The sequence below is a fragment of the Cebus imitator genome, unplaced genomic scaffold (genome assembly GCF_001604975.1).
Source record: "Cebus imitator isolate Cc_AM_T3 unplaced genomic scaffold, Cebus_imitator-1.0 Scaffold253, whole genome shotgun sequence".
In the NCBI taxonomy this organism is placed as follows: Eukaryota; Metazoa; Chordata; class Mammalia; order Primates; family Cebidae; genus Cebus; species Cebus imitator.
The window spans coordinates 1,770,480-1,780,514 of record NW_016107568.1 but is presented as its reverse complement, the minus strand read 5'-3'; the positions used below and the strand labels follow the sequence as shown (position 1 = coordinate 1,780,514).

Genomic DNA, 10,035 nt, shown 5'->3' with positions numbered 1-10,035 from the left:
AGACTTAACATTTAAATCTATTACAATTAGAGATGACCGTGGAACAAGGAAGTCACTTTTAAAGAATGCACTTGTCCCAGCACTTTGGGAGGCCGAGGCAGGTGGATCACCTGAGGTCAGGAGTTCAAGACCAGTCTGGGCAAGATGGCAAAACCCTGTCTATTAAAAATACAAAAATTAGCTGGGCGTGATGGTGCACACCTGTAATCCCAGCTACTTAGGAGGCTGAGGCAGAAGAATTGCATGAACCCAGGAGGCAGAGGTTGAAGTGAGCCGAGATTATGCCACTGCACTCAAGCCTGGGTGACAGAAAAGACTCCGTCTAAAAAAAAATGAACTTGGTTTTTGTTGCAATGCCTACTTTGAGAACTCTTCCTTGGACAGGTTGGACCTCCCACTTGTCATTCTCTCATTCACAACTGTTCTAGCCACAATGTCCTGAGGTCACAGTTTCCCAGTTGTTGAGTTATAATAAAAAGCAACACTTATTTAGATATGTTAAAATATACCCCAACAGACGATGAAATGGACTCCCTGTGGCTAAAATGAGATAAACTCAAAAAAACAATTTCATAGCTAGCAGGAAGAGGGATCTGCAACACATCCGGTGTTATTAATTGTCATAGGTTTCCTTCCTATAATTAAGCAGAAACTAGCTCCTGAAAAGCATTGCCAAATAACTACAGCTGGAAAACTTCCCATCTGACACTGACAGCCTGCCGGTTTCCAGCCTGTTGAGACAGCCCGGTAAAAAGGGCTCCCTGGCAGCATCTCCGACCTGCCTGCGCACCGGGAGGAGCGCGCACTGGGGTGGAGCCTTGGGGAAGTTCCTGCCGTTTTGCAGTGGGGAGGAGCCTGGCCTCTCCAGTTCGCGGTGGTAATCTGGTGATTCGGTCTGTGAGGTAGGAAGCCCGCTTGCAGGACTCTCGCTTTGCTGAGAGTCCCTCTTTCCCTTTTTATTCTTTTCACCCAGTAAACCCTGTCCTTCTCACCCTTCAGAGCGTCCGCAAGCCTAATTTTTCATGGTTGTGTGACAAGAACCCGGCTTTTAGCTGAACTAAGGAGAAAGTCCTACAGCACTACAATACCCTCCCCTGCCCCTCGTCCCCTGCCTTGCTGTCCTGCCACAACTCAGACTGGACAGAGGACGGGGCTTAGAAACATTCCTTATCGGTCAATAGCTGTAGACCTTAAGCCAGTTTCAGTCAGCCTGTGGACACTGCAAAAATGGTCTCCATGTGCTATAGTTCCCCTTTTGATGTAATGAGCCAAATTTCACTTCATTTTAATGCTAAATCCTACCAAAAAGTGAATATGGGTGTATGTTCCATATATGTTTTCTGCTGTGCAAGCGTTTGACTTTCCTCATGCATATTTGCATTTTTTCCTCACCCTGCTAATACGTATGTAAGGCTGACTCTGTGAGATCCAGGTATCAAATAGCAGCTACCCGCCGTTCTGCGCAACGTGCACTTTCCCTCTCCCTAGGGCAGCCTCTCCTGGATCCGAGGATTGGTTTTCCTTCTGAAAATAAAGTCTTCTCTTTTCCATCATCCGTGATTCCCACAGTCTTTGCGAATACTTACTATGCATCAGGCTAAAGTCACTTGGATTCTCAACAACTTAGACTGGGAGGCACCTGTCATCTTTCAGCGTTCTCAGGCTGGTTCTGCAGCCTTGGCTGCCTCTGCTGCCCTCTGCTGGCGGAGCGGAGTCCGCAAAGTCCACAGCAAGGGACTGCCCTGGGATATCCAGGCACACTGTGTCCTGAGCGTTGGCAAGGGCTTTCTCCAAAGCCATCTAGGTAATACAAATTCAAATTATCCAGCAAACCAGTGCCAGGAGACCTATGGGGATATGGAGGCGTTATTCACGCATGCATGCATTCAGGAAATGGCATCTCCATCACTCCAATTTCCTAAACCTTGTCATTCTTGAACTACTTTCTCTCCCTTAGTCCAGGTCTTCTGAGACTCCTGGACTGGATTAGATGTAAAAGAGATTTATTAGGTGAGGCAAAAAGGAATGGAGCTGGGGGAGGCTGAGAGAGCTATCAGTCTGCAATCTAATTTAAGTCTCCCTCATGGAGAGAGAGAGAGAAAGAGGAGGTCTTAGTACCATGGGGATTCTTGGGTGAAAATTGCCCCATCAGAAGAGTCCCCTGTCTTCCTGCTGTGCTGTTACAGGTAGGAGAAACACGTGAAAAGCAAGAAATCAGAACTAAGGAAGGGTGGATTTCAGAGCCAGCTACTACGGTTACTGGTCAGTTATACTGCTGACAGAAGGGAGGTGTGAATTTTCATGGCCCCCACACCCCACATTCAATCCATCAGCAAGTCCTTTTGGCTCTACCTTTAAAGTGTCCTACCACTTCTCAACATTTCCACCATTCCCACCCTGGTCCAACCCTCCACTGCCTCCTTGCTTCCACCTTTGCCTTTCCACAGTCTCATCTCAATACAGCCCCTCGGTCATGGATGTCTGTCTCTTGCTCAAAGCCCTGCTTAGAATAGAAGCCACAGTCCTCACCATGGCCCACAAGACCATACATATGCTTACCCCTTGTATCTCTCTGCCCTTATCTCCCGCAACTCTCCTCTTTCCCACACCAGCCTCCTTGCTGCTTGCTCTGCTTTCAACACCCCAGACAGGCTCCCACCTTAGGGTCTTTGCAGTCCTTCCTTTGCCTTTCCCAAATGGCACACTCTTTCCCAAATGCCCACACAGTGATCTCCTTAAGGACTTGCCTCTAATGTCATCTTCTCAGAGAGGACTTCCAATAATTTAATTTTAAATGGCCCAGCCTCTCCTCTTTATACCTTTTAGCTCTCCTTGCCTTATTTTTCTTCACAGCACTTATCAGAATCACTCAATCTATGAGGAACGCTAAGTATTTCATTTGTATTTCAAATCTCAATGACTTAACAGGACTTAACACACCCATCTATGAAGTTGTTCTCTCAGGCCCTTATTTGACATCATATCTTTCTATTGGTTTCTTCAAGGCAGCAGATGGATGGGTCTTTTTTTTTTTTTTTTTAATTCAACTGTGACAGTGTACTTTTTTAAGTGGGGAGTTTAGACCATTGACATTCAGTATTAATTTTGATATATGAAGTTTTGATCATATCATGAAATTGTAAGCCGGTTACTTTGTAGTTTGGATTCTATGGTTGCTTTATAGGATCTGTGGGCTATGTACTTAAGTGTTTTCTGTGGTAGCAGGTAATTGCTTTTTCATTTCTGTGTTACAACTCTCTTAAGGATCTCTTATAAGGCTGGTCTAGTGGTAACAAACTTTCTTAATGCTGCAACTTTGTCTGGTAGAATCCTCTATTTAGTTGGGCCCTATATTCTTTGGACCCCTAATGTTTGCTTGCCTGGAAAAAAATTATTTTTCCTTAGTTTATGTGGCTTAGTTTGGCAGGATCTGAAAACTCTTGGCTGAAATTTCTTTTCTTTAGCAATGCTGAAAATAGACACCCAATAGAAGTCCACTATTAGCCTGATTAGGTACCCTTTGTATGTGATTTGACCTTTTTCTCTAGCAACCTTAAATTTTTTTTTTTTAGCATTAACCTTGGACAGTCTAGGGACTATACACCTTGATAATGTTCATTTTGTGTAGTATCTCCAAGGTGTTCTCTGGATTTCTTCTATCCAGAGGTCTACCTCTACCAAGAATAGAGAAATCTTGAATTTTTCTCTCAAATATGCTTTCCACGTTTTTCCATTTATTCACCTTCTGTCTTAGAAATGTCAATAATTCATTCATTTGTTCACTTTACATAATCCCATATTTCTTTTCTTTTCTTTTCTTTTTTTGTTTAACTTGAGACAGGCTGTTGCCCAGGCTGGAGTGCAGTATGCAAGCATGGCTCATTGCAGTCTCAACCTCTTCGTCTTAATCCTCTTGCTTATCCTCCTGAGTAGCTGAGACCACAGGCACACACCACCACACCCAGCTAATTTTTACTTTTATTTTTTGTAGAGGCAGGGTCTGTTTGTTGCCCATGCTGAATTCCATATTTCTTGAATACTTTGTGCATTTAAAAATTATTTTTGTCCGACTGCATTAGTTGAAAACACCAATGTTTAGACTGAAATTCTTTCTTCTGCTTAGGTCAGTCTATTGATAAAGCTTTCAATTGTATCTTGAAATTTCTTTTTTTTTTTTTTTAACTGATCACATCAAAGATTTCAGTGCTAGTATCTTGAAATTTCTTAAGTTAATTTTCCAATTCCAAAAGGTCTGATTGATTTCTTTGTAAATGTTTATCTCTTTTTTCATTTCCTGAATTCATTAGAAATTTCTTCATGTTGATTTCAACTTTGTCTTGGATCTTGTTGAACTTCCTTGCAACCTGTGCTTTGAATTTTTTATCTGTCATATCTGAGTTTCACTTTAGTTAGGGATGATTGCTGGAGCACAAGTGTGATCCTTTGGTGGTGTCACTAATTAAGATTTTTTTATGGTGCCAGAATTCTTGCACTTGCTCCTTCTTATCTAGAGACCTAGCACTTCCAATTTTTGTAATTATTTTCATGTGGGCAGGAAATTTTTCTTTTTTTTTTTTTGTTCCCAATAATGTTACTTTTTTTTCTTTTCTCAATTTTCTCCCCTTTTAATTAGACATTGTTATTGTATGTGGTTTTTTTCCCCCCTCCATTATATAGCAGTTTTCTGGGAACAAATAACTTCTGGTTTTTTTTGCTCGTGGTAAGAACAAGGGATGCCATATCCACACTTCTTTTCTACATTAGCTTTATATTCTATTTATTTCTAACTTTTTAACTTTGTATAGATTTAGGGAGAACAAGCCAGATTTCTTACATACTCGTATTGTGTAGTGGAATCTGGGCTTTTAGTGTATCCATCATCCAAATAGTGAACATTGTACCCAGTAGATAATTTTTAAATCTTATATCCCGACCACCTTCCCACCTTTTGTGGTCACCAATGTGTATTAGTCCACTCTGTGTGTCCATGTATACCCATTGTTTAGCTCCCACTTACAAGTGAGAATATGTGCTATTTGACTTTCTGTTTCTGAATTATTTTCATTTAGGATAATAGCTTCCAGTTTAATCCATGTTGCTGCAAAAAACATTTCATTTTTTATGGCTGAGTAATATTCCTTTTTGTATATATACCACATTTTCTTTATTCAGTCCTCCACTGATGGACACTTAGGTTGATTATATGTCTTTACTTTGTAAATAGTACTGTATAAACATACTAATGCAGGTATCTTTTAGATGTATATCTGAATGCATATCTAGACTTGAAGAGAATTCCAGGCACTCTTTAGGCAGTATATCAGTCATGGTTTCCCAGAGAAACAGAACCAATAAGATATATATGTGTGTGTGTATATATATATGTGTGTGTGTGTGTGTGTGTGTGTGTGTGTGTGTATGTATATACATATACACACACACATATATATAATTCATATGTAAATATAAAATAAATTACATGTAAAAATATATACAAATTGTGAGAAATTAGATTATATAATTGGGGACCATCATGTATAAAACATTAAGGCAGGTCAGCAGCAAGTTAGAGCCAGAGAGGAGTTAAAGCTGCAGTTTTGAGGCAGAATTTCTTATTTTCCAGGAAGTCTCAGAGTTTTTGCTCTTCAACTGATTGGATGAGATCCCACCCACATTATCAAAGGTAGATGTTGATGGCATCTACAACTGATTTTTGTAGATGTCAACCACATCTACAAAGCACCTTCATGACAACACCTGAGTTAGTGTTTGACTAAATAACTAGTCACTACAGTTTAGCCAAGTTTACACATAAAACTCCCCATCACAGGCAGTTTTGGTCACGTGTTGTTTTTGAGCTATTGCTTTTTGGGAGAGGTATAGGTTGTTTCACATGCAGGCAAGAGCATGAGCCTATGTTTGGTGATCACAAAAGCAGACTTCGGTAGACGCCAAATATTTCCAACAAATAAATCAATTTCTCTTTCTATGCGTATGATAGTGTTGTACCTGAGCAAGTTAGAGAAAGCGCCACACTCTGAGTTTCAAATGAAGATTCCTTTATTTGCCAGTGACCAAGAGATGGCTAATGCTCAAAATTCTCTCGTCCCCAAAGAAGGGGCTTTGTGTCTTTATACCTTGCTTAAAGGAGGGGACGGGGAGCCTAGCTAAAACAGATTTTACAGAAACAGAACAAGTAAAAAAAATCAAAAGGATAAACTATTACAGGAAGGCAAACAGTTGTAAAGCTTTTGGTTATCAGCAGTCACATTCCAAGGGGTGGCTGGTTACAGCTTAACTCAGTATCTTATTAGTAAGGACATTCCTGGGTCTGCTTGGTGTTAGCTTACCCTAGCTATGTGCTCAGGGGAAGGGGGAGAAAGGGGGAGAAGTGAAGAAGCTAAATGAACTCTGTCCAGCTCAAGAAGCTAACATGGAGTCTGTACTTCTCTCAGCTAAGAAAGAGAGAGTCAGTTAGGATAGCAAAATATAGGTTATTGCAATAGGATTCCACTTTCCTTTCCTGCATCCTTTGAACTTAAGTATGACCATATGCCTTGCTTTGGCCTATGAAATGTATGCAGAAATAATGTGTCTCATTTTTGGGTAGAACCCTTCAGAATCAGTGCACAATTCACCTGCTCTTAGTTTTCCCCTTTGCCATGGTGTCAAGCTATATTTGAAACACTCCCAGAATTGGGAGACATGGAATAGAGTCTCTATCTGAACTGCAAAGGCCATTAAATGTAAGCGAGAAATCATCATTGTCATTTTAAGACACTGAGATTTTGGGGTTGTTACTGCAGGATAACACAGACTATCCTGATTAATACACCTTCCATAATGACTTTCCATAGCCTCCCATTAGCTTTAGGAAATAATCTGATATCCTTGATGTGACTTTCAAGGCTTTCTATGATTTGTTCCCAAGGTAAGTACTATATAGATAAATATAAAATATAAAAAGCAATACAAATAAAATGTGTTTGTTTTAAACTCTTTTTTTCTCCTGTCTTATTTAAAAAACAATGGCACAAAGCATTCATTGGTGTTACTGGTGGAGAGTTTCCAAGTTATTGGCATCTTGAACAAAGAATTGGACAAAATGCACAAAGAAAGGAAGGAAAGAATGAAGCAACAAAAGCAGAGATTAACTGAAAACGAAAGTATGCTTTACAGGGTGGGAGCAGCCCCTAGTATAGGGGCTCAAGGGTCTCATTACAGAATTTTCTGGGGTTTAAATACCCTTTAGAGGTTTCCATTGGCTTCTTGGTGTATGCCCTATGTAAATGAGAAAAATGAACTTAAGTTACAAAGTCAGCTGAAGTGTCTCCCTTTGATTTAGCTTTAGGAAGTCACCATGAATCAGCCTTATGTTTCCTGCCTCCAGACCCTATTCTCCTGCCTCATTGGGATTCATCAAAGACACAACATGACCCATGGAGAACAGAGAGGAGCAAGACAGGACAACTGCCCACCCAGGAGTGACACAGAGCCAGGGGAAACTCCCTCTCCTAGGGAAATGGTGAGTAGAAAATTCTAGGGACCCACACTTTTTCCTAGACCTTGGCAGCCCTGGGGCCAGGAGATCCCCTAATGAATCTCTTCTACCAGGGCCTTCAGTCTGACATGCCGAGCTATATGGAGTCTTCACAAAGCTGCTGCTCAGACATTCCTGCAGAGTCAAGGGAGCCTTGGGTCCCTGGACAGCCAGGCAGTAGGGGCTGAAGCTCCAGCAAAGGAGGAAATTAGCCTTTTTTACATGCCCCCAGGAAAGAGGCTGAGTTCAGGGAGCTGAGCAGCTACAGCTTAGCTGCAGGATAAGACTCACTGGTCTGGGATTCCAGCTGCCTACCACCAGTGATCTGAGGCCAACACCAGCTCTGTACCTTCTTGAGACGAAGCTCCCAAAGGGAGGGACGGGCTGCCATGTTTTCTGTTTCCTGGCCTTTGCTGCTGGTGCCTTTGGGTTCTAAGGAGTCCAAGGTAACTGAAAGCAGCACAGTTAAAAAAAAAAAAAAAAAAAGGGAATAGTCCTAATCTGTTGCAACCTGAAAGATTATCTCTCCTGTTCCCCACCAACCGATCCTTGTATGAGACTATCATCTAAACTTTATGGAATTCAGGCACTCTGAAGTAATGCTATAATTGGAACGTTTGTGTCTCCTCCAAAATTCATGTTGAAACTTAATCATCAATGCAACAGTATTAAGAGATAGAGTCTTTAGGAGGTAATTAAGTCATGAGAACTCTACCCTCATGGATGGGATTAGTTCCTGAAAGAAAAAGGACTGGAGGAAATTCGCTGGTCCCCTTTTTGCTCTTCTGTCTTTCTGCCTTATGAGGACACAGTGTTCATCCCCTACAAAGAACACAGCAATAGGTACCACCTTGCAAGCAGGGACTGAATTCTCACCAGACATCAAATCTGCTGGCACTTTGGTTTTAGACTTCTAGCCTCCAGACTGTGATAAATAAATTTTTAATTATTTTATAATTATTTTAAATAAATAATTAAGTTCAGACATTGTTATTTATAAATTACCCAGTCTCAGGTATTTTGTTATAGCAGGAACAAACGAAGATGAGTAATGTGCTGAGGATAACTGGACAAGCAGGTATTCATGCTGTCTCTTCTGTCTTCAACTCCTATCTCTCCTCAATAAATGTTCACATCCCTGGGTCAAGGTGCTTCCACCTTCCCATTTTCATACACTCATTCCTTTTATGCTGTCACCATGATGAACCACTTAACTTGAGCAAACACAATCAAAATTGTATACAATAAAACACAAAACTTTATTGTTTAGGAGTTGTGGTGGATTTTGGAAGCTCATCCTTAGAAACAACACTGGATCTTTTTTCCTGGAGTAGGAGCTGTTGTAGGATACGATATCATCAGTTGGTATTTCTTCTAATAACATTCCCTGCTACATCATATATACTGTATTTAGCCTAATATCCCATATATATTTGTGTCTAGTATATTTAATGTACCTATAAAGTATCAGTAACAGGAGAGGATAATCTCTAAAGACTATTGAGGAGAATCCACCTGTTGATCATAAGGGGAAGGATTTAGAAATGTAAAGAAGTGAGTCATCATACTCAGAAAATATTATTCACATCTTCCTAGCTCCCAGAAAAACTGGCAAGGGTCTTGCAACTGAGGAACTAGGGATTCCAGGAGAAGTAATTTGGAGCAATTTGTATAAGATGAAGTGTCATAGAGGCCCTAGAAGTGTGGGGAGCTACATTACACAGGTCAAATGTAAGAGGATCTGGGCCTGCTTCCTACTGAGAACCTGTGAGTGCAGGGACCATGGTATTCTGTAGACCATCACAGTGCTTCCCCAGAGCCCAAACAGTGCACATTCCTTTTCTGCTGATTACAATATGTTCTTTCTTTTCATCCACTATTCATTCCTCCAGTTGTATGCCCAGGCCTGCCCAACACTGTCTTATGTTCAGGGCTGCCATCACAGAGACACACAGTTCCACTGGTTCCAGCCTCTGGGAATGGGAATATGTCGCAGGTTGTAACTTACTCTTTGCATAGCTTCATTTCTGTAGTCTACATGAGAATAGATTGGAAAGCCAAGTTTGCCCAATTCCTGGGACTGGTAATTGAGGATATAAGTCACAAGGCCCTGGTCCCGGTATTCAGGCAAAGTTCCTGCCATTCTCATCTCTCCAGTCTGGTCCATTAGAGCCCAGCACACAGGGGTACCCTGAGGCCCCAGGATACAGAAGCTGGGAAAGGTCTGAATGCAGCGCTCAATGAATCTCTGGCTCCTCTCATTACCACCAAAATACCAGAATTTATTCACCAAGTCAGCATGGGCAACATCCATGGATGAGAGTTTAAACATCTCTTGGTTGCTATGGAGGGTCCAAGAAGAAAACAAAATCCATTAATATAAAGGTTTGTATTTGTTCTGACCTCCATTGTCTTGAGAGACAGAGTAGACAGAAGAAATAATGAATGTGAAGTCCTGGAATATAGATGAGCTAGTGATGAAAGAGGCACAAAGT

General features: G+C 41.2%; 1 protein-coding gene and 1 long non-coding RNA gene across 2 annotated transcripts in view; one reads left to right on the top strand and one right to left on the bottom strand.

The window, feature by feature from the left end:
- The first annotated feature begins 611 nt into the window (after positions 1–611).
- LOC108282880 lies at positions 612–8,033 on the top strand. Its single transcript, XR_001816614.2, has 2 exons — positions 612–902; positions 7,346–8,033. It is a non-coding gene; the product is annotated as an uncharacterized LOC108282880 (long non-coding RNA).
- The window catches only part of GLYAT (glycine-N-acyltransferase), a 32,875-nt gene continuing 28,885 nt past the window's right edge, over positions 6,046–10,035 (bottom strand). Inside the window, exon 6 of the mRNA XM_017498911.2 lies at positions 6,046–9,882. Within this exon, the coding sequence (XP_017354400.1) occupies positions 9,480–9,882 (403 nt within the window). The 3' untranslated portion in view covers positions 6,046–9,479. The remainder of the gene's footprint in view (positions 9,883–10,035) is intronic.